The 24,232-nt window shown below is 36.4% G+C and overlaps 1 protein-coding gene across 2 annotated transcripts in view; it reads left to right on the top strand.

Annotated features, from left to right (window-relative positions):
* Positions 1–24,232, top strand: part of TAF1B (TATA-box binding protein associated factor, RNA polymerase I subunit B) — a 45,205-nt gene that overhangs the window by 13,765 nt on the left and 7,208 nt on the right. For both annotated transcript variants that reach the window (XM_079298074.1, XM_079298075.1), the window contains 4 exons: positions 246–345; positions 19,572–19,719; positions 21,732–21,909; positions 22,208–22,254. In XM_079298074.1, the coding sequence (XP_079154200.1) occupies positions 246–345; positions 19,572–19,719; positions 21,732–21,909; positions 22,208–22,254 (473 nt within the window). The remainder of the gene's footprint in view (positions 1–245; positions 346–19,571; positions 19,720–21,731; positions 21,910–22,207; positions 22,255–24,232) is intronic.

Raw genomic sequence — 24,232 nt, 5'->3', positions numbered from 1 at the left:
TACTGTCATAACATTATCATTTGTCAGTCACATCTGAGCTTGAACTTAAAAGCCTTTAAATGATTGAACTGGTTTGTATTCTGTGGAGCATTTTGGATGTGTAACATTGGGTTGAATTGCTTAAGTAGCATAATACTGATAATATTTCAAATCAGAAGTTGATTTGTGTATTAATGTTATAATAAACATATGACTTTGTCATCCTATACATTATTTTTGATTTGGTCTTCTTTTTTTTAATGCAGGTTTGTTGTTGAAGGGCATATTCCATATTTGAATGTTTTTGAGCATTTTCCAGAGAAGATGAAGTTGTGTGGACTTGATCTTAAGATCTTTTGTGTAGAGGTAATTTTTTTCTTAAAGGAAAAGTTAAAAAAAACCCTAGCCCAAATCTAGTTATTTAGTGGTATTTTAATTATTTTAGTCACTGTACTAATAAATTGATTAAATCTATTGTTATGTAATAGGGTTCATGTTTCACAGTATTGGAGCCTGGCAGAAACTAGTGCATTCTGTGACTTGGAGTGCTTTAATCTTTAACCAGTCTTGCTAAAGTGATTACCTAAGTTAGAATGAAATCAATAAGTACTTGTGGAGAAAAGGGTGTTCAGAACTGCTCTCAAAATACTCAGAAATAGGGTTTAGCTTCAAGTCTAAGGGCAATATGTTATTCTGTCTGGTGCTCACTTGAAATATCTTTTGGATTTGTTTGTAATTACATATTCTTTTAATATGATATGGTTTAGATGCTATCTCTTGTTCTGTTCCTTGATGTAGTGATTGAAATATATCAAACCTAAAATATATATAAGGGGATACAGCTCTTCTAGGGACTGAATAGTAATGGACTGTCTTGAGTGAAATTTAAATTTCCTTTATTTAAGATTCTTAAGTATTGTGGTAACAATTGCCCAATGACATTTCTGTTCCAGATAAAAATTTATTATGGATTTTTGATGTGTGCAAATAAAATTTTAGCTTTTAAGAGCAGAAAGCAGCAATTCTACCCAGCCCTCACTGGTGATGTTGCAAGTATCATTACCATTCTCCAATGTGTAGCTTTTATGCACAGGTCATGAGTTGTTCAGGAGTTGTGCCTTCAGAAGTTTTAGCATTTATATTATTTTTGGTTTTATATTACTGCTTTCCTGTCTGAATATATGAGAATTATGGCATCAACTTCTAAAATTCAGGAGATAAATTTATTATAAAATATTTTGTTTTCTTTGTCTTAGATATTTCCGTAACAGAAAAGAACGTTAGATTGAAATATGAGTATAAACTTGGTTTTAAGTCTTTGTCCTTCTTTGCATCCATCTTCTGGATGAGTTTTTATTTTATGAATTGCAACTGGAAAGCTTGTACCATACCTCAGAGTGGGAGAACTGGTTTGTAGAGAGGAGATGACAGTTTCCTTTGGAGCATCCTACTGTTTCCTTTTGGGATAGGGCTGCTCCTGTCACTTCCAAAGCATAAGTAGATATGCACACTAGTCAAGTAATCTCTTAACTGTGTTTTCACTGAGATAGATAGTACAGTTCTGTAAGCTTACTCTGCCATTTGTTTTCCAGCCATTCCAGTATTATTGTGGCTTCCTCTTTTTAGAAATGTCTGCTCCTTACTCTACCTCCAATCTTACTTAAGGCATTTCAGTTTATTTAGTTTTAATGATTTTTTTACTACATCATGAAGCTGATAATTGCAAAATCCTTACTAGCTGTTTCCTACATCTCATGTTTCTCACTGCAGCACTGAGATTACCAATGTCTTACTGTGTCTAGTTTTGGCATCTGAGTTTTGAGAAATTCAAGAGATGAGGTTACTGTCCTGGAGCAGGAAATTTTATAATACTCCATTCTGAAAATATAGCTTGCATTCTTTTCTGCTTTGTGCTCTGTGTAAAATATTTTGTAGACAATTACCTTAAAAACCTTTATGATATTATGGCTGTTATAACCAGGCATGTAAGTTGCTCTAATGTCATTATTTGTTATCCTTCAAGTCTGGTGAATATAAGCTGTAAGCATGTTCCAAAATATTGATAACTGACTATTCCATATGTCTCCTTTTTAAATTTTGAGCAGATTTTTAGTGCATTTAGTTGTCCTGAAGGATTTGGAATCTTACTAAAGATCACTTTATCAGTTAGCAGCAGATGAAGCCTAACTTGATGAAGCTCATCTTGTATATAAATATTCTCAGTGGCTTAAATATATTTTTAGTAACAATTTCCCTAAATATACCTAAAATATGCTGAATTTGTAAAACATTGAAGTTGTTACAGGTGTTAGAAAAGTAAATGCAATATTATTACCAAGTGAGTCATGTCTACTTTTTTGTAGTGGCTTGTGTATGTATACATGCACAAAGGGTTTTCTATGACTTGTCATTTAGTAATGGTTTTCCATATGCAAGGAATGGGACTAGTTTCAGGCTTCCCAGCTGTGATAAATCTCTGTGCTGTGTAATTTAGGAATGGAGTCTGAAAATTTTTCCATGTGTTGCATACTATTTGGCAATTAGAGGTGTTTGCAGTATCTGCTGAGCAAACAGAGGCTGAGAGAGCTGAGGGTTTTATCACTGAGAAGGGAAGGCTGGGGGGATTTCAGTAATGTGTGTAAGTGTCTGTCAGGTAGGAGTGAGGATGGCATTGGGCTTTCTTTTGGTGGTGTGCAGTGGAATGACAGGAGACAACTGAAACATGGGGCACAAACCGAAAAACCAAAAATTCCATTTAAATATAGAACTTCTTCACTTTGTAAGGGTGACTGAGTCCCTGTTTACAGAGGTACACAAAACCTGATGGGACACAGTCCTGAGCAGCTTGCTGTAGTTGGTGCTGCTTCAGCAGAGTTGTTGGACTCTGTAAATCTCCAGAGGTTCCTTCCAACCTCAAGTATGCTTTGTATTCTGTTTCACATTTTCAGTATAGGTGGCAGATAAGCCCTTCATATTTTGGTAGAGGAACAGCTAACAAGAAGGGCATAATTCTTTATTCTGCTGGGACTGAACTTTATTTAAAATACCTGCCACAAAGGTATGTTTCTATCTGAACACTTCTGTCCAGAGGTCTGGGAGCTCTGGGCATGACTGTCTCATAAATAAAGAGAAAAGGAGCTTCCAGCTCTGTATTATCTTTAATCATGATGTGTAACTGTTAGACAGGTGTCAGGGCCTAGCTGAAGGTAAGTACTACTCAAAAGTGTTTTATAAAGGATAAAAGTACTTAATGGAAGATCTTTAAGAAAAATGAGTTATATTCCATATGTATTTATCTTTCCATTGCTTGGTATCAGTTTTCTAAGCATTTACTTAATTAGTCATCTTATTTATCCCTTCTTCTATTAAATCATGTGTATATTAGAAATTATCCCTTGAAAAACAGGCTTTACCTAAATATACAATGAGAGAGTAAATGGGGAAAACAGCAGCAGCAGCAAGATGCTCTTGTTTTGTTCAGAAGTTCTAACTTCCCAGAACAAGGGAGGAAAAGCAACATTTCCTTTTTCTAAAACAAGTATTCTTATTCTATTTGATTAAAATGTCTTTTTATGTATGAAGAAAGAATAAAATGTATAAGTTTTTGGTTTTCTTCTGTGCAGGAGGTCAAGAGTTTTTTCTTGTATTTGCAAATTGTTTGTTTGCTGCAGTAAATCTCTGCTCATCCAAAGGCTTGTGCCAGTAGCCAGTACATCTTTGATAAGTGCAGTTATCTTTTCTCTCTTAGGCAGAAGTCAACTTTGTTCCCTTTTTAATGCATGTAGGACATCTAGGATTTTAGGTTATATATTTCTTTTAAAAGCTATTAGCATAGGAGTTAAATGTACTTGTAAATTAGTAGTAGTATAAATAAAGTTCACTGGATAATTTGTTTTCAGTTTGTATTATTTTATTGATATTACCTGTCTTCCAGCTCCCTTTTTTATTTCTGCAAGAAGTAGGGATACATTTTTAAGATACACATCCTCTATTTTGCTTTTATGGATTTATCTTTATTCTTATAAAAATTGATTTAAACATCTCTTGTCTTGAACTATCAGCAACTTGTCTTTGCCATAGGTCTGTCTTGCCAAGCATTCTTGACTTGGGACTGTGTACCAAATTATCTTTTAAGTATTATTTTGCTTGTGCTTAGAAGTTGTTTGTGCTTTGCTGACTCAAATTTACATGTAACTTTCATTACTTTTCATAAACCACACTGTTTTTCTGTGTATTTTACCTTAATGCATTGGAAGTGGATTTTTTTTTTTTTTTTTTTTCATGTGCAAAAGTAATACTTGGTTCTGATTCTCACGTTCTTCACACACAGACAAATTTAAATGTATGTGTATATATAGGTAAGCAGGTCACTCCCATGGGTGTTGGGCAACATGATTTGCTAAAGTACTGAAGATAACAGCATGTCATTTTGGAGTATGTGCTGTGTGCAACAGGATAGGTGTAGTCTCATAAGCATCTTTCAGATCCTGTTGTGCTGAAGAGCTTTGGAAATGGTTTGGATACTCAATGCACGAGTGTCTGGACTTGCAAGGAGCACAATGTGTGACCTCAGACAAGTTCCCTTCTCTCAGTCTCTTCTCCAAATTTAAAAGAAAACTTTAGGCAGAAACTAGTTAAGAATCTTTTTTTTTCCCCAAGGATGGTGGGGAGGCTGGAGAAAGTTGAGTCTGGTGCGTTAGTTGAATTCTGTTCAGACCTGCCTGCTCACTTGTCCCTGAAGACAAAAGGAATGGGTACTTAGTGAATTATCCTTGCTTCTTCTTCTGCCCTGGGGTGTGTGGTCATGGAATGGCTTCTCTAGAAGCCTTTCTCCATTCCCCCTTCCTCTTCCCTTACTCTTAGGTAGATGTAGCTGCACAATTCTAAATCCACATGTTTTACAAGGCCACTGAATGTTTTAGTGTTGACTGTGTTGTTGATGCACCTTTCTGCCTAGGAGTCTGTATCTTTAAAATACTTCCTTTTTTATTTTGTAATACCATCCTCTCTTTTTCATTATTTTTGCTTGTTTTTTATAATCCAGAGTATTGCTGCCTATAACAAGGAATGTACTTACTTTAAAAGATTTGACCTTGCCAACATGATAAAATTACTGTCTCTGCTACTTTCTCATTGTCTTAGTATAGCTTTTTTGTTTGTTTGTTTCTTTTTTCCATCCAATTTGGATTAACAGAAGCACTGTTCAGTTTGAATTCTGCACTGTCTAATTCTCCTCTTGCCATCCCTGGATGTCTTGATTCTTAAATTACTCCTAGTGTTGCTCCTCAAAATTTTCCTTGATACAGAAGTGCTTTCCAAACCTGCAGCTGAGAATGGTGTTAGCATTCTTCCTTACTGTTGCCTATGGAAAGTTCTTGAATGCATCCTGCTAAAGCAGCATTTACTGCTGCATTTACTGAAGCATACTGCAGCATTATAATAAATAAAAATGCTGCAGCATTTACTGAAATAGACTGTGCCAGTTATAAATCACTGTTGTGGACAAGAGAGAGGAATCATGAAACTCAGAATAACATGTCATGATTTTGTCCCTTTTATGCCACCTAACTGAAAAGCTTGTTGTTCTTACCTTCTTGCTGATACCTTTTTTTTCCATGTTTAATGGCTTATCATTCTATATTAAAATTATGTTTCTTTCTGTCTGTGTTGGATTAGGCCAGTGGTTCTGAGCAGCTCAGTTGTGTTCAGTTAAATAAGGGCTTTTAATTAATGCTCCATTATGAATTGATGTTGATTTTGACAGAAAATTGAAGAGTTTGTAAACAAATGTTTGCTGCTCTGTAATTCATCTGAGACTTTCCTTTCCCTAAAGGTAACCTGTGAGAGGTGTTGAAGTAGATGCTGTTAAGTATTTATAAAGTAGACTGGAAATCTTCAGCTCTTTTGGGAACATGCCACTTGAGCATGGAGTGTTTTATTCTGTATGATGCTTTGCCTTCATTTTATTTGTGTTGGAGGAGTACATACCTTGCACTTACTCATTCACACACACCTTCCTTAGCTTGGATTACAAAATTTCTTTCCTCTTTTATTTAGGAGTGAAAGATTTCGTTGAAAAATTGAGAGATGATCATTCTTCTCTATTCTGCCTGGAAACTTTCCAACTCTTTGGTTTCTTCTCTTACAGTATTCTATAGTTTGTGTTTTCTTTTTGTTCTTCTCTGCCATTTTTTAAATGTTGCTTGGTTTTATTCTTGGCAGCACTTGGATATCCATATTTTTCTAGCACTAATCCTTCTGTCACCCATCTTTCTGTGTCAGCTTCAGTCTCACTTCTGAGGATATGAGAGATGTGATTTGTGAGATGAATTTGCCAGGCTGCTCCTCTGCTATCAAATCAAGCATGCTTCTCTTTTGCACATTTTTTCTTCATGCTTCACTTTCCTGTGGAGCAGTTCTTTAGTTTTGATTGAATTATGAGTTATGTTCTTGCAGTGAGACTTAGTGGTAATTTTGATTTGGCTCCTCTTTAACTTTCTGTGGAAAAGGAAAAAAGCTTTTCAGATCAGCTTCTTGTGGGACCTGGAGCTTCAGTCCACTCACTCTCTTCTCTCCTCTTCTGACCTTATGAAGGTTGCTTGACTGACAGGATATTTTTAGATTCTGTTTTTCCCATTGCCATAGTATTAATTTGTTCAGGATCCATGCCAAGCTAATCATTCTACAGTTCCTGAATCTCCCCTTTTACATTTTTTTAAATACTGCATATTAAAGTTGAGAGTCCTTTGATGTTTAGAATTTCTTAAGATTATTTAAAAAACAACATTTGTGTTTCAGAGAACTCCTCAGTTATTTCCTTGAAGCTTCTTGTGTGTAAATTATCTGGGCCTCTCCTTTGTGAAATACTCAATTTTATCAGATAGTGGTTTACTTCTTTGCAGACATAATTTTTCTCTTCCTCACATGTGATTTTAATGCAGTGGATTTATGTTCTTTGTCCATTTATAGCACAGTCTTGCTTTTCTTCCTATTTCATTACTTGCCTATTTACCTTTGGCATTGAAATTCCGGATTTTTTTTGGCTGTTTGGGTTTTTAAGTTTCCCTGCTGCTTACAGCTTATCCACCTTTTTCATTGCAGAATATCTATAGTTTCTTGTCCTTTTTTTTTCATCCAGGAGATTGTCTCTGAGCACTGCTGTCAAATGCCCCCCATGCTTCAAAAGGGGGATCTTTTTTGGTGGTTTTCCCTTTATCCACTTATCCCACAATAAAAAGAGGAATATGATGGATCTGTCTGGGAGTGTAGTGACCTACCAGGACTGATTTGGAGAAGTTTACTTGAGAACAATTTATTCTCAATTTGAGAACAAGTTCTAAACTTGAGACTTATATCCTTGTGCAATACTACCCAATGTGGAACTTGTCTTCCACATTATAAATTACCTGTAATGTCAATAATTTATGTTACAATGTGATTAAATGTTTCAGAGTTTTACTACTGCAGATGGGTTAAAGATATAGAACTTCAGATTTATATCCTTTTTCTCATCCTCTTCATTACAGGCAATATTAGAATCAGAATATAGTTGTTAATACTTATACCATATAAACACTTTGTGCCTTGTGACCATCTAGCAACTCAGTAGCTCAGTAAAACTACTTTTGGATTACATGGGGACGTGCCACAAAAATGTGTGTGAATCAATTCAGCTTTGTTCAAGCATAATAAAAGCCATTTTGTTTTGTAAATTTAGCTGAAAAGTTTAAGTAATTTAAGACGCCTCCTGATTTTGATTTCCCTGTGAATGTTGGGGGCAGAAGAACTGTCAGGTAGCCTGGAGGAAAACATAAAAATAGAGGGTTTCTCATGGATTAAGGAAAGACAATTGCTCTGTGCTTTGACATTTACTTGCCATGTACAGCTCAAACTAGGATTTGGTTAGTCCTTAGCTTTCGAGCATAATGGCTCAATTTTAGAAGTAATTTGGCACTCAGTCCCCAGTAATTTCTAATAATCTCTACCAGCTTGTTGCAAACTGTGAGGGGTTCATGTAAAATATGCTGCTTGGATTGACTGAATAATTTATCTATCTTCTGACCAGAAGTAATATCAGTATTATGGGTTTATTGAAAACTAATTCTTCAAATTTACAGTTCCTAATAAAGCAAGGAAACTATCATTCTTATATCTAAGTGTATTACTTGATTTATTCACATTGGAAACACTTGTTTGCATTTTGGTTTAGATACTTTGGGCTGTTTTTGTTTTGTTTCCTGCAGTCAGAAGCATATCACAGATATTTTACTGTGTTTGAAATGTATAAACTTAGGATCTTCCCTAGGAAGCTTTGAAAAGTAGCTAGTCTCACTTACTGAGAGTATTTTCATTGGATCACTTAAATATAGACAGCAAGAAAGGACAGAGATTAGGAGAAGGACTATTAGGGTATTGATGCTTCTCTCTTTTTGCCTACACTCAGCTCTTCTGGAGATCTGTGTGAATTTGCAGAGGTTGTGAGCTGTTCTCACTCTTGCTAGTAACTCTTCCCACCTTGTACTGGTAACAAAACCTAAGGACTTTTTCATCATTCTTTTCAAACTGAAAGAATTAGTATCTCCTCACATAATAAAAAATCACTGGTGACCCTCTTTGCACCGCAGGGAAGAACGAGTTCTGTCTTTGAACTGTGAAATGCTCAGGGAAGAGCAGAGTGTCTCTGGGGATGGTGTTACTTAGGAATGTCTGTAGAGTGTTCTGCTCATAGCTCATGGTATAAATTGATATGAAACTGTAATAATGACCACTGGTGATCCATGGAAATCTCACAATGACTCTTTTTAGCATCACTAAAAATATAAGTACTTGTCTTGCCCTTTAGGCCAATGTCTCCCTTCAGTTTTCTGATGTAATTCCTTGATTTGTACCCTAAATTGGATGCAATGTGGCTGAGTGCTTTCATACAGCAAATGATAGTTCCTTCTTTGCAAATGTTTCATATCAAAGATGCTATTTATGGTACTGTAATTTCATCAACTTAAAAGCAGAAGGATTAGAATTTGCTTCATTACAGAGTTTGAGTGTGTGAATAAAAGTTTATAAACTTAACAGCATTTCTTAAGTGATGGTGTTTCTTTAGTTGTGGGTGTGGATTTAGTCTCCTAATTATGGTACTCTTCTAGGAGGGACAGGTGAAGTGAATCACTGTTCTAAGGCTTTATGTTTCTTGTCCCACTGTCTAAGGAGGAGTGAAATTCTCTGTATACTTTTGTATTGTGAATATTGCGTGAGGTCATTGTACTGAAATTCTTGTTGTGGAAATGATTTATACTGTTTGATGACTGCTTTAGTGTTACTAATTTGGTAGTTGACAATAATGCTGTGCTAATAACATGCTAAATAATTTTCTAGTTTGAAGACAGTTTTTTAAATAAAATGGTCTGCTGACTGTTTTTGATTAATAAACCATGTAGGTAAAAGTAAAACACATCATTGATACATGCAAAGATTACTTACACTTGAAGAAGGAATTTTTAAAGAAGAACAATAATGTTGAAAAAAAAATCCAGTGTAAGCAAAAGTATACCTACAAGTTCCTTAGTTTTCATCATTCTATTCAGTCGTTGTTTTTTTTCACATTCCTCTCTTTTTTTTCCTTAATAAAATTCTGACTCCTGTGTGAGCAGTTTGGAGTATGTCAAACATTCCCTTTTTTGCATCTACTGAGGTATATAATCTTGGAGTTTCATTGTTGTGAAAATGCAGATAGAGAAATACTACTTGAAATTTCTCAAACTTCCTTCTTGTCCAACAGCTGGCATGAATATCTTCATTCTAGGTGGAAAAAAATAGTGTTAAGTAAAGAAAAAATGGTTTGTAGTGTTCTCTGAAAGCTGGTATTAGCAATGCTATCTTCATGTACCAACCTTAGTTTAAATACTTGTGTCACCTTAATTATACAGGTTTCTGTAATCCCTTTATGATGCAGTTTTTGAACATGCAGTTGTTACGGCCCAGCTACATTAGAGTTATTTTCTAATAACTCCTGGCATCTAATGGAGAATGGAGATTAAAAAAATTTGATGTTAATGTATAAATTTATAATGTACAGTATCTTGAATATTATGTGGAGTTTTGTTTGGGTGTTTTGCTTTTCTTACCCTTCCCTTTGTTGCAGAAGAGCTGAGAGGTAGAGGGTCTCAACAAGGACTATCAAACATGGGGACAATTTCCCTACAAGAAACAGTTAATATTGTCTGCTAATCTTTCAACCTAAAGAGGAGATGACTAAGAGGAAGATGTGGTGATAGTTTGTAGAACATGTTCAGGAGGAAATTGTTAAATGTCTCTTCCAATTCAAGGTCTGGAGGTGTGAGCAGAGGTTGCTGGTGTTTACAGGTTCAGAATCAAACAGCAGATGTGGCTTCATACATTTTGTGGGTAACTGGTGAAACTCCTTGCCTTAAAGGATGCTCTGGATTTTAAAAGGGCCAGATGCTGACTGTACAAATTCCATGGAGGAATAGAGATCTGGAACAAAAGAATAGAGAGATCTCACTGCTGAGTCAGCCACAAGTGGTGTGAAGCTGGACAGATGTTTGGTAGTGTTGTGGCTTGCTTGGTTCATAAATTCCTCCTTGCACATTTTGCTTGCTTGCTTCTGGTTGCAAGGCTAAATAGAATTTTTTTGATTGATGTGGTACAGTCACTTTTTTTTTTTTTTTTTTCTGGGGTTTCAGTTAGGCTTTTAGTTTGTGGGTTTTGTGTTCTGGGGAGAGTTTTTTAAAGATTGTAAAACTTCATTTTTCATTAACTAGTTATCTTAGAACAACTCTTTTAAAATCATAGTTCAAGCCTTTAAGTTGGGTGAACTAAATATGGTCTGATGAAATTTCACCTTTAGAGATCTCAGGATATTTCTTGAAAAATGTTGTTGAATGATTAAATGGCAAAAGTATACAAAATCATTACATAAAAGGGGTATGTCTAGCCTATACCAACAATTCCTAAGCAATAAATATTACATGTTTTTCTTAAGCAAAATTTTGCTATTTGAAAAAAGATTTTTTCATGCTTGTATTTTTCTAGTGACCTTTTGGTTTGTTTTCATGGAGGGACTATAAAGGAATTGCTTGTTTAATAACTCACAATGTGAAATTCCTTACTGTTGAGTAGTAGTGATGTTCCCAATGCCTGAAGGAAGCAGGAACACTTGCAAGAAGCCTGGCCTAGAAATGTGGCAAGAAGAGAAACATGAAAAGCCATGTAAGAATAAATAAATTCTAGGTCATGAGGGAGCCATCTTGATCTGACAGGTTAAGGGGTTTTGCACTTTACCCTTAATATTTCTAAACAGTCTTCAGTTCTGTGCAGTCCTCTTTTGGCCCTAAAAGCAAGTACAGGTCTTGATTTGTGAACAGATTAAATTAATATCTGTCTTCTTTTAATTTCTTTGAATAGCGATTAAAGTTTTACAGTAGAGCATAGGAAATGTAGGAATTGCTGAAGAGAACATGCATTTAGCTGAGACTCTGTAAGTGCTTTAGGGTGTAGTCATTACAGTTTCATCTCATTGTTTCTAAACCAAGATAGTCTTAGTTCAGCATGCAGGAAGTAGTGAGCTGCTCTGAATCTTTTTCTTTTCCTCATTTAATATGAAGTTCAAGCCTGCATTAGTACAAGCCACATAAAACCAACTCAGTTGCAGAATATTTGGTCCTTTCTAAATGCTGTAAAATGGTGGCTGTATTTTTTTTTTCCACATTGGCTTTTTGAAAGGATTTGTATACCTTAATAATCTGCTACTGGCAAAAGCACACGTCTTCAGGTCATCACACAGCTCTTAGGAAACTGCTGACATATGGATTGTCTAACACTCTATGTTTTGGTGTATTGCACATATATATTTTAGTTTGGGACTGATTCAAACAGAGTAATTGCTGACTAAATCTGTTCATGAACTCATAAATGCAGGTCAAAATATTTGCTGTTTTCTCCTGGAGAGTTTGGACTGGAATGACAGCAGCTTTCTGCTTCCCTGGAAAGCATATCCATCAGAGTGGCTTTTAGGCACGTTCCTCTGTTTGCTGAAGTCTTTCTCTCAAAATATTCCAGGTCTTACATGTAAGAGCCTCTTTTCCTGATTAGAATTTGAGTGACCTTAATTGACACGATTTTTTTTATTTCTTTTTTTCAGTGGTAACTATTTAAGTAATTCAAAATATGACAAAAGCTGGTCATTCTTGTTTATTAAAAGAAAATATTCTTTTAAGAGGGATAAAATTCTATCTCTACAAATTCTGCTAATCAACCATGCTGCACTTTCCCAAACAAGCAGGGATTCCTGCTTTGGTCTGCAGGTGTTTTGAGATACCTTGTAATCTTCAGGTTTTTGGGGATAGGTGTGTATCCATCAGTATTCTTTGCCTGTGTTTTTTATACATTTTAGCAGGTGCAGGCAGTACTTGTTCAAGATAGAAAGTAGTGCAGAATGAAAAGAGGCGAGGGTGAGGCTTTTATTTGAAAGAAAAAAAGCTGAGGAGGAAGTTCACTGCTGAAAGGGTTATTGTAATCAAGTTTATCATGAGAGCTTGCTGTTGTGTAACAGAAACTCTAGCTTGTCCATACCTGTCTTTAAGCATTACTTAATGAATAAAGAAAACAAACTTACCATAGTATTTATGAAATTCAATAAAATTTGTTTCCAAACTCTTAAATTTCAATACATTATGGTAGTTCCACTCCTTATTAGAATCTTCTGTGTAATTTTAGAATGACTATGTTTTTTTAGAAAAGTGATGTTTGACAGAGTTTGCTTGTGAGCATGAACAAGCTAATGCACAAGCACGTGTCTCTCGTGGTTTAATAATATTGAAACTCATTTATTCAAAAACCACTTTAACCAGGAATAATGTAATGAAAAATATGTCTTCCTCTGAAAGTAACCCATTAAAAAGTCTGTTGGGCAGCCAGAAATGTTTTTTTTCATAGTAAAGGAGTACATCTATATTGGATGTTCAGTTGGCTTTTTTCTTTATATGTAGGTTGCTGGCTCATCCTCATGCCATCTTAAATTCTTCAGTAAAGACTGCCTGTATTAGTTTAATGCAGTCTAATACCCTAGCACCTGATTTTTTTTCTCTCAAAAGGGCATGAGCTTTGTTTATTGAATAATTTTCTAAAATTTATCTTTGCTATATAAAGACCCTTCTCACTTGCTCTACAGCAATGATCAGGAATAATTTGGGTTTTTAGGATGTAGTAGTTGTTGCAGCTGAAACAGTTGTTAAAAGGAGAGAGGAAGTGAGAGCCTGCCAGTGTGATTTCTGTGATTTTCAAATAATATCCTGACTACTTTTTTCTTCACTCCTACCCATTTGTTACCAGACAGATAACTTGGGCAACCTGCCTGCTTCTCTTTCGGGCAGAGAAATTAATTTCCTTTTATTTCTTCCTTCTGCTTGATGGCAGGCTTGTAAAGGAGCAGCTTTACTTGTATGCTTGGTTTCCTTGTCTTTTTTAAGGGAAGAAGTTTCATGAGATGCATATTTCTTTGCAACTCCGAATGGGGTTATAGCAATTTCACCTGTCTTCTTCTTGTCATTTGGTTCCCTTTTAATAATTCCAGGCACACCCTCTCACTGTTACATCAGCATCTGTATGTGATTCATGGATATCAGGGTTTGGAGAAATCCATCCACTCATTTAGTCCATGTAAAAATGAGTGCAGTGAGTCAGAGTTGGGGCTCATGGAGTCAGCTCTCCTGTTTGAGATGTGACCAGGGAGAGGAGGCAGGACAGGGTGCAGGGGTTTTCTCCCATACACTTTCACTCTCACCAGCAAATCACAAGCCTGGCATGTTTCTATACAGCAGTGGTGAGAGTGCTGAAAATGGAATCTTAGGATGGTTTGGGTTTGGGTTGGAAGGGACCTTTAAAGAGCTTTTTCTGTACACTTCTGCTCTGGCAAAGAAGGCTTTCCTGAAAAGACTACACAGAATCTAACCATATAACAAGGTTGACTACATTTTTTTTTTTTCCAGCTAGGTTAAATGGCAAAAAAAGTTTCAGTGTTTCCTATTTAAAAGTTTGTATTCATGGTGACACACAAGGTTAAAGTATCATAAATTTGTATTTGATGTCTGTTACATTAGTTTGTGGCTGTTCCAGGTGTGATGGTGGTTGTGCCTGAGAGGTAGGTAGAGGTCAGGCAAGGGGGAAAAACAAGGTATGTAGTGATTGGTCCACAAAGTCATTTCATTTAGTTTTAAATACTAATTTGGCTGTAAATTTCACAGTTAATACGGTTATTGTCTCTACTATCAATTCTTTTATGCAATCTGCATGCACTGTGGCTGGTGTCATCCCACATCAGGCTCATGCTGCAGATGACCAGATATATCTGAACCAGTTGAGCAGCAGAAGCAAAGTGAGGTGAGCCAGGTGCCATAGAGAACTTGACTGCTTTGTTCATTGTTGGTACTTAATTTTATGTTGTAAATGTAAAGCCAGCTTAGGTTCCTGGGAATGTGTGTTTCAATCCAGGCAGCATTCAAAGATCTTTGCACAAACTAGGGCAGCCATTTGGTTTATTATTTTTACATAAAATATATTTTTTTATGGGTATGCCCTGCTTTACACAAGATTTGAACCAAAATTCTGTATTGTGTTGCAAAACCCCCTTTTTCAACCTTCATAACTTGTTATTTTCCAAATCTACAAGTTAAATTGCTTTCTTAGTCCGTTTCCTGATGAGTTTAGTACACTCTTTTTCAAACTCGGTCTAAGTTGAATTTGTTATCTTAAAAATTATGAAGCCTTGCTGAGTTTTGGATTATTGCCAGCATATCCAACTCTATATACTAGAAGATTCCCCGAGATTTACAGAATGCTGATAATGAAAAAATTAGTAAGACCTTATTATGTTCCAGTATTAAGTGATCATTAAACAAATCTCTTGGGAAAAGTGTTCATTGTGGAATATAAGCAGCACAGAGTGGGTAGAACTTCAGAGAATCTGCAGGCATAGGGAAAAAAGGGGTCTATGCACAGGTAGAAGGGTGATGAAGAAGAAGGGAATTGTGCTGCAAAAAAGTGCTGGAAAGAAGGATGGAAGGAAAACATATAAAATGAAGAATTTTGAATAACTAATTACTTATTTTCAGAACTAATAGAGCATTATCATTATAACAAGCTGAATTGTGAATGTGTAAGTAATGGGATATTGTCCTGATACGGGGAAGGAGATTACTTACACAGTTATCCAGAAAGATAGTCAATCAGACCACATTTAGAACAAGAAACTATGGAGCCTGCAAATTGTTCTAGAAAGCCAGCCAGTGCTTACTGCTTTCTGCTTGTTGATCAGCAGCATTCTGATATTGTCCAAACAAGTAGGAGAGGCTGCAATCTTGGCTTACTCAAAACAATTACCTGTTACTGTGATCTGATTATCATGCTAATAGTTTGGCTCTTCTGCTCCTGAAAACCAGTTTGTTGTTTTCTAATACAGGTGAAAAATGCCATGTAACTTTGAAAGATAAAGACAACTGATTTAAATAGTGTAATGAATATTTATCATTGTGAAAATCTTGTTATAGACACTTTTTCACCAACTCGAAAATGTGTATTTTGTTCTCCTGTGTTTGCAGGGCAGGGGAAAGTACTTTCAAGTAGTATTAGTCTTCTGTACTGCTTTCTGGAGAAGACCTGTAGTGACCTTATTTGTCACATATGGGAATAAGATACAAAGACTTTAAAAGCAAAGATTAAGAAAAAGTTTTGGCAACCTCTGCACCCCATCTGGACAAGTTACAAACTCTGTCAGCGTTGTTGATCAGTCTTGAAGGAATCCCAGCTTGCGAAACACCTGAAAAGACTAGCAGGTGGCATAGCTTTAAAAGGGTTTTCTGTCAGTCTTCCTGGAATTATTAGGTGCCCTTAAGGGTTTGTAACTTGAGTTTTATACGTGGTTTTTATTGTATTTCCCAGGTTCCCAAAACGAGGTGAGAGCTCAGTAACTTCACGTGGTGATGGACAGGGGAGTTGTCCTAATATATAGCACAGAAATACATCTTGAATTTTTAATTTATGATTGGATAAGTGAAAGTTGTACTTGGAGAGTGTGTGGCATATGATCTAACACTATCCTCTATTGTCCAAGTACTCCTCCCTTGGGGTTTAATCATGGGTTCCTGGAGGCAGAGTTTTTTTACTGAAGGAGGGAGGCCCTGGCTCTGGGTTTTGCTTTCCTAGTAGATTTGCTGGTTGACTTCCAGTGTAACTTGTTTTATCAGGTTGGGGGTTTTTTCCTTTTTTTTTTTCCAGAGATACATAGCTATGTAGAAGGTGGTAACTTCTATTAATTTTGAGGCTGCTTGTTTGTTGTGTCTTTCTTTTTCTTAATATTGTCTCAACATTTGCTGTGCTGGTTGTGTGGAATTTGGGAGATGTTTCTCTTTTAACCCTGCCAGTATGTTTGAAATTCTGCAGAATAAAAGGTTTTCTGTGTGAGGTCACAGCTCTTTCAGAATCAACGAGTATGAACGGGGCATACAGTAACTGGTGAAAACAGCCAGTGCTTGTTTGCTGCAGAAAGCCATGAGTGTCCTCAGCCCTGCCTTACAGCCTTCAGCCCTGTGCTGTGTCCCAGGCAGGTGTGATGGATGCAGCTGTGCTTGCAGCTTCCAGTTCCAGAGGTGACTGTGCTGCTGGAAGCAGGGCTTCAGTTCAGCCTCACCCTCATGGCACAGCAATGGGACTGTACTGGGAGTGTTTTTGAGCTTAGGGTTTAAACCTGGGAAGTGGCTGTTGATTTGGTTGATCTTTAGCTTCTGTTAGGATGCACATACCAAGTGTGTTCAGATTTCTTATGAACACACATCAACAAAGATCAGGTTTTGTCTGTTAACACTGTTTTTAAAATAAGCCAAGTGGTAGCTCTCAGTCTTAATTTTTATTTGTAGTTTCTATTTGCCTTCAGAAAAAGGAAGGCATTGGTGGTCATTGCAAAGCAGAACATTCTCTAGCCATTTTGAAAAAGGACCAAATTGTTTTCTGTAAATTGCAAATAAAACCTTTCAATTAAAAGTAGATGTTGGACAGAGGTTTGATTCAGTAATACCTAGGATAGGAAAGCTGTCTCCTTGCCCTGATACAGGCAGAGAAGCTCAGGTAAAATATGATAAAGGTGACTATTGGAGTTCTCCAATTAAGATCTATATTTCCTGGAGTAGCTTAATGTCAAATTAGACTTTGGGTAGCTCCATTAATGATAGCTTGATGTCTGAGAATGGGAATGCTTCAGTGTCTTAATTTATTTTCATACATGATATATTATTAAGAAGCTACTAATTCAACTGCTTTTCATTTGGCAAAAGCATATTTCTTTGCTATCTATGAATCGTATTCATGTAATGTTCTTATTTTAATTATGTGGGATTTCAGTTTTTCTCCCAGTACACTCAAGAAAAGTTACATATGATTCAGGTTTTGTTCCAAGTTTGATTTGGTATTCAATTTAGCACTGCTTTTTAGAAGGAACGGAAAGTACTGTGAGCCTGGTCTTCTGCAGAGCTCTGGTAATGCAAGTTTTTCTTGTTTCTCAAGATAGTCCTGGAGCAGTCTAAGCCAATTTTAACACTGTTTAGAAACCATAATGAACATGATACAACTTCCTAACTGTTACAAAAAGTTACATGTGTAATAGTAGGTGACAGCAGAATTATTCATTTGCCTAAGCATGTGTTCATGCAAGTCTGAACTGCAGTCTGAGGGGAGATCATTTAAAAAAAGACAGTGTAATGTTGGTAATCACGCAAAACAAAATTTGAGCAACGGCTACAGAACTTATATTAAAGTAGATGAAGGCAAATTATTGAATAAAACCACATTAGGTCACATCATGTCTTGTTGTAAACAAGGTTACTCTGTAATCTGAACCAAAAAAAGAGCTGAAACCTGAATTCACTCTTGTTCAGGAAGGTTTTGAAGCTCTGCACACAGTGTAAAGCCCTGCTGAGTTCCTTTTGAAGGAAGGTTCCTCATGTACAAATTGACTTTATAAAATATGAATACATGATAAAGTGCTCTGCTGAATTAGAGACACTGGCTAAAGCAGAAAAATCATTGCTTCTTATAGATTTAAAATGGTAAAGTAGCCTGGACAACTGAAATTGTTGCTTTTAGAGGTAAATTCAAGTAATCATTTCACCTATAAAAAATTAAGAATGTTTAGTGAAACAGTTCAGGTATTGTGAAATGAGGGTCAAACCTTACATCCATCCTTGCGCAAACTTCAGGTCCTGCTGAGTTCATTATGAATAAACATGTCAAAATCTTTCTGTAAGTTATATTCTCCTATAGCAGCAAATTGAGAGAACTTTCTCATGCAGCCAGTGCTTTCAAAAAGAGAATTTCAGATTTATAACTAATCACTAATAAATAGGCAAATATGGATTTTTTTTTTTTTAATTAAATAACGTGAAAGATTCCATGGAAGGGTTCTAGAGGATGTGGGCCTGAATGTTAATATGGTCACAAAGACCAGGAGAAGGCTAAAGTGGTGATTAGTGGTTTTGCCTCAGTTTTTAAGAAGTTTAGGAAATTTGTGAATGACATGGACATATGAAGGTTCATGGGCTGTGACGAGATGCTCCACAAGTGTTGAGGCAGCTGGCTGGTGTCACTGCAGGGTGACTGTCAACAAATTCTGGGCAGTTCTGGTGATTGTACAAGTCCTCAAGGGAGGCTCAAGGGATCCTTCCTCTCTCCTTGGCACTGGTGAGATCCATCAGGAGTGTTGGGAGCTGTTCTGGGCTACCCAGTACTAAGGAGACATGAATGCAGTGGAGTGAGTCAGTAAAGAGCTGTGGAGATGGAGCCTGCCAAGTGAGGGGAGGCTGAGTGAGAGCTCTGACTGTTCATCCTGGAGCTGGAGGATATTCAGGGCAGGTATGGTATGGTACCTGCAGGAGGGTGGAAAGGAGGAAAACCAGATCCTCCTTGGTGGTATCCAGTGACTGGATGAGAAGAAATGGGCACAAACTGAAATACAAGAAATTCCATATAAGCATAAGGGAAAACAAAGTGTTTTTTCCTTTGTACAATGGAGTTGGTGAAGCACTGGAGCAGATTTCCCACTCCCCTTGGAATCTGCCATCTATGGAGATGTTCAGGATCTGACTGGATGTGGTGCTGGGCAGCCTGCTCGAGCTGACCCAAGCAGGGGCTTGGACCCAGGGATCTCAACCAGTCCCTGCCAGCCTCCACCCTCTGTGGTTTTCTGACCTCTTGGCTCTTCAGACACTTCACCCTCAATTGCACCTCTATTGTTTTTGGAGCATCTGGACACATAATGAGCATTTCATAAGAAAGGTGGTGGGAGATCTGAAACAACTTTCTATTTGTTTGTTTTATGTTTCATGGAATTTAAAACCAGTACATGCTTCTCTTGGCAGTACTGCAATCTGGTTCCATTCTTGCACATGTGTTTTAACATAGAGTGCTGAAAGAATCCATATAAATCATCCTGTACCAAACTATTCAGAATTTACCCTCAATAACTAATTTTAAATAATTAACAAATATGGTAATAGAGCAAATGTATAACCTCCTCTAATCCTGTCTTTCAGTCGTGGCCTGTATATGAAGAAGTATTCAACAAAATGCATGAGCTTGCAGCATATTTAGACCTTCCTCGTTTTCCTGATATAACAGAAAGCTGCTTTCTTCATCCAGACATGCTGTGCATAAAGTACTTGATGGAAGCTAATTTACCTGGTAAGTATTTTCCCTAGCTCGAACTGATCAAATTTTTCTAAACTCTAGCAAAGTGTCTTAAATTACTACTTCAAAAGTGCCTGCTCTTTTCCTTCTAATTTATTCCCATTTCAGCTTGAACTGAAAAATATTCTTTCTATAGAAAGCAGCTTCATCAAACATTTAGTGTGTGTGCTACAGGCCCAGATATGCAGGGGCACTCTGATGTTGGCTCTGTGAGGCTGTGGAGTGGATACTTCATTTTAAATCTTTCAGTACCCATGTGAACTAAGAGGCACCTGTTGAATTCATGTGATATATTAACTTTAGCTAAATGATTCATGAAGCTGGGATGTGATTGCTTAGCTCTGAAATTCTCATATGTAATAATGACTGTATATTGTTTAACAAAGAATACATTTTATGTATTATATAATATTGTATATTAGCATTTATTTTAATATTAGTTGATTTATGTGACAGATCAGCTGCTGTCTCACTTGATTTATGATTTAGTTCTGAAATCATATATAGCATAAGTATTGACTCTTTTTGTCTATCCTAAAATTAAGTCTTGAATATTGACTTGTCAAAGAAAGACCAGTATGTCCTGGTGTGTGAACTCTGTTGGGTTGCCATACTTTCTGTCAAATACCACTGTGACTGAAGATGAGTTACACTGACAAATGGACTGTAAATTTTTTTTCTCAAAACATTCCAACAGTTCATAGTATGGGAGGGAGTCTTATTTTGCAGCTACTTACAATGAATAAAAGTGTTTGTTTTTTCTGTTTATTCAGTTGAATGAAGAGAAGATAACCCAACAGGTTTAGGGCTAAATTCTGGAGTAGTAATTCTGACTTTGTAGTTTTATGCCAGTGTTGTGATCCCATAGAGGATTGCATTGTTTTACCGATTGTGACGTATCAATTGAATTTAAAAAAAAAATGGCTACAAATTTGTTATTTTCAGATCTTTTACAGAGAAATGCAAAGCTAAGTACTCTTTGAAAATTACTGAGGAAGAGGAATATATTGTCCTTTCCCTTGCAACTCAGATTTTTATCATGGATAAGCAATTTTTTTAAAAATTGAAAAAGGCTGCTTCTATTGTCTAACAACTCCTAAAAAAGAAGCAATGAATTGGGAGTGGTAAAGCATACTAAATACCAATGAAGAGACTATTTTATGTATCTGAAATAAAACTAGATATGCTTCTAGTATTTATAAGAAAATGTAGTGTCCACATTTTTTTAACTTTTACTGTTATGTGCTAGAGGATTAAAAACTAGTTCCTACTGAACTCTTTGTAAGCAGCAAGAGTATAAGTACAGCTGGATTAAGGTTGTACTTAGTCATACATTGCTAACCTTTGTGGAATCTGATGGTGATGTAATCAACTCCTGTATTTCTTGCTGAACAGGAAAGGTGAGAAATTTGGGGGATTTGTATCTGTGAAAAATAAGCAGAGGAATAAGGCTGTGTAGATAAGCTGCCGTGTGTCCTGTGGAGCTGCAGCTGCATCTCCCCGGCGCAGCTTCTGCTGGGGGAGCAGCAGAGCTGCCCTGCCACCTGCACCCTGCTCCCCGTGCCCAGCCAGCCCTGCTCCTGCCCTCTGCACTGCTGGCCCCTGCCTTGCTTCAGGCAACATGCAGGGGAAAACTTCGTGACAGGTTTTTTTGCTTTTGAGGATTTTTTTAAAAATATATTTATGTGGATTTGCAATAGGCTTTCCCACAAGAATGTCCAGGATGATCTCACTGTGTTATTCAAGTGACATCAAAGCACTATTAAATATGTAATTTTTTTGTTCTCCATATGAATATATAGTAAGTCACAAGTGTTTTCCATGTAAGCATAGTGAAGGTTGCCTAGTATTTTTAAAAGTGAAAATACTCCTCAGCCTCAAAAATATGGCTGTCAAATGGTCCTAAAAGACCTAAGCAATGTTTTCATCAAATAGCCAACATATTTACACTGTAAAAATATTTCTTGCTCGTCTTAACATTTTATGGTTTTATTTCTATTAATCAGATGAATTGCATAATTGGACTTGTCGAGTGGTGAAAAAGATTGGTATTGGAGAAGTGGATTTCCTGACTCTTATGCCTGGAAATAAGTCAACAAGAAAAGTGAAATATGATGTTCTTGCTGCAGCAGTTATTATAGTGGTGCTCAAATTATTGTTTTTATTAGATGATCGCTATGAATGGTAAGTGCACAGATCTGTGGCAACCCCCAGATTTCAAATAGTGCTTGTCTCAGATCATTCTTTCTTTAGAGTTAAATTTTTACTCTTGGAATTTCAGTTAAGTTCAGTAGCTTAAATCATACACTTAAAGGCATTTTAGACATGCAATATTAGTTACTTTTAAAATTTTTGGGATTTTGTATGATTTTTGGAATAAAATTAGGATGTAATTTTTGTAATGTCTGTTGTATTTGAACTTCATGTGGAAAGTGCAGTACTGGGATCTACAAAACAGCCTGATTTTAAATTTTTTTTACAGGGTACTTTCAGAGTTTGCTGAAGAAAGAAATAAAAATAATACAGAAGGTACATAAATATTCTAGTAGAAGCAATGTTATGATTTTGTAAATGAAACAGTTTTGCAATCAGAGTTAGAAAGACTTTTCTTACTGATTGTGAAAACATGTTTTTGTCATAAGCAAATTTTTGTCATAAAGGCAAATTTTATTTGGAGAAAAGAGTAGATCCTGTTCATGTAAAATGGCTTGCATATTTCTTATTGTTTAGGGTAGGGGAGTTTGATACATACTTTGCTGAGTGCCTCTCTGCTTCTGCTTGTGCATGTTTGCCTCTTGGTTTAGAGTTTTATGTGTGGTAGGTGGAGATGAATGGATACCCTGTGAAAAGGGAACACACTTTGATCGTAAATAGCAGATACTTACTAAGGGCATCAAACCACATTTATGATAAAATCCAAACTTGTTTAGTCTTGTTAAATAAAATTTCTTAGTGTGTAACATATTTCAGATGTAATCTAGTTTCTTACTCCAAATAATCCTGAGAGAGTGTGGAAAAGCTAGCAGCAATTAAGATAGAGAAGATAATGGTGTGAACATGGTTCTTTGAGGGCAGAAAGACTAAATCAGAGATTAGAAATCTTCAGGAAGACTTTCCATAGCCCAATCCAAATCACAGTCAAAGATAAGATCCAAGATGTGTTACAGTGGTTAGGCCTTTTATCCAGTTTTGGGTCATTTTGACCCTTCTGCTGCTTTGTTTAAAGTTTAAGTTTGTAATAAAATTATGGTATTAGTCATGTGTGAGCTCAATTGCTGCTGTAACTAGAGACAGTCATCTCTGTTAACTAAAACTGGTAATTTTCACATTCAGGTGGATACACAAACTTATGGTGGATTTTTTATTTTCCTTTTTACTTCCCTTGAAAACTTAAAGCACATGATAGTGACAGGAGTGGGGAGTTGTGCAACTGCTTTACAAGCTGAGGCTCAAAGCCATTAATGTCTTAATGGGGTTTCTCCCTTATTAACAAGTCTCATTGCCCTTGGGAATTAACAGCTCGTTCCTTGCCCACTTTTTAACTTTAAAATCTGCTGGTGCAAATGACCCATATGCTCTGTTTTGTTGTCCCTGTGTTTAAAATGTTGGGGTGATGGTGAGCAGCTGCACAGAGAAGCTGATATGAGAATTTCTGTTAGATGACCAATCAGTGCCAGAGCTCAAAACTGCCTCTGGCATTTTCCCAAAGTTAGAGTGCTGAAACCAATAATGAATAATGGTTAATACCATGTTTTAAAGATTCAGTTTATGTTGACTTCATTTTCAACTTAACTATCCATTCTCTAGTACTTTTTTTTTTTTTTTTTTTAATTAAAAACAGTATTTTAGCTCCTATACTTCTTCAAGCCACACTGGAAGTAGTACAAGAGATAGTTGTAGTTACCTGCTCTGTGTGTTCTATGAACTGCACACATCCACAATATGGGTATAGTTCAAATAAAATGTGATTGAGATGTACAGGTATGTGTGTCTAAGAGCTGTGTATTTTCCAGTCAGCTCAGCTATATGAATGTCACAACAGCAGTACTGGCCAGGTAAAGGGTTATTGCAGTGTAGCATCATGTCTCTGACAATGGGTTTGCATGGGACAGATGCTTAATAATTCATATGAAGTTTAACACAAATTTCTACCACCTCCCACATCCCTCTCCCAGCAATTTAGGAGTATTTACTTAAATCTTAGGTTTAAGGAGCTGATAAAAGGAGTTGTATCCAGACCTTTGAATTTCAAGGACTACTAAGGGGTCTTGGTTCTTTTCATGTGTCTCTTGCCTTTTGAGACCATCTATGTTTTTATCATCTAGACATTCTGAGGCAGGATAATGCAAAAGCAGAAATGCAAATAATGGAAAAGATATATAAGTTTGGTTGTAAGAACAGTCTATTCACCTTCAGGAGAGTTTAAACAGCTGGCTGGCAAAGCTGAGCATGACACAAGCATTGCATGCAGAGCAGCTGGGGCGATGGGGAAATGCAAAGTCTGCTT

This window comes from Erithacus rubecula, assembly GCF_903797595.1.
Source record: "Erithacus rubecula genome assembly, chromosome: 2".
Taxonomy (NCBI): domain Eukaryota; kingdom Metazoa; phylum Chordata; class Aves; order Passeriformes; family Muscicapidae; genus Erithacus; species Erithacus rubecula.
Note: the sequence above shows the minus strand (reverse complement) of the source record. Positions and strands in the feature narration are given on the sequence as shown.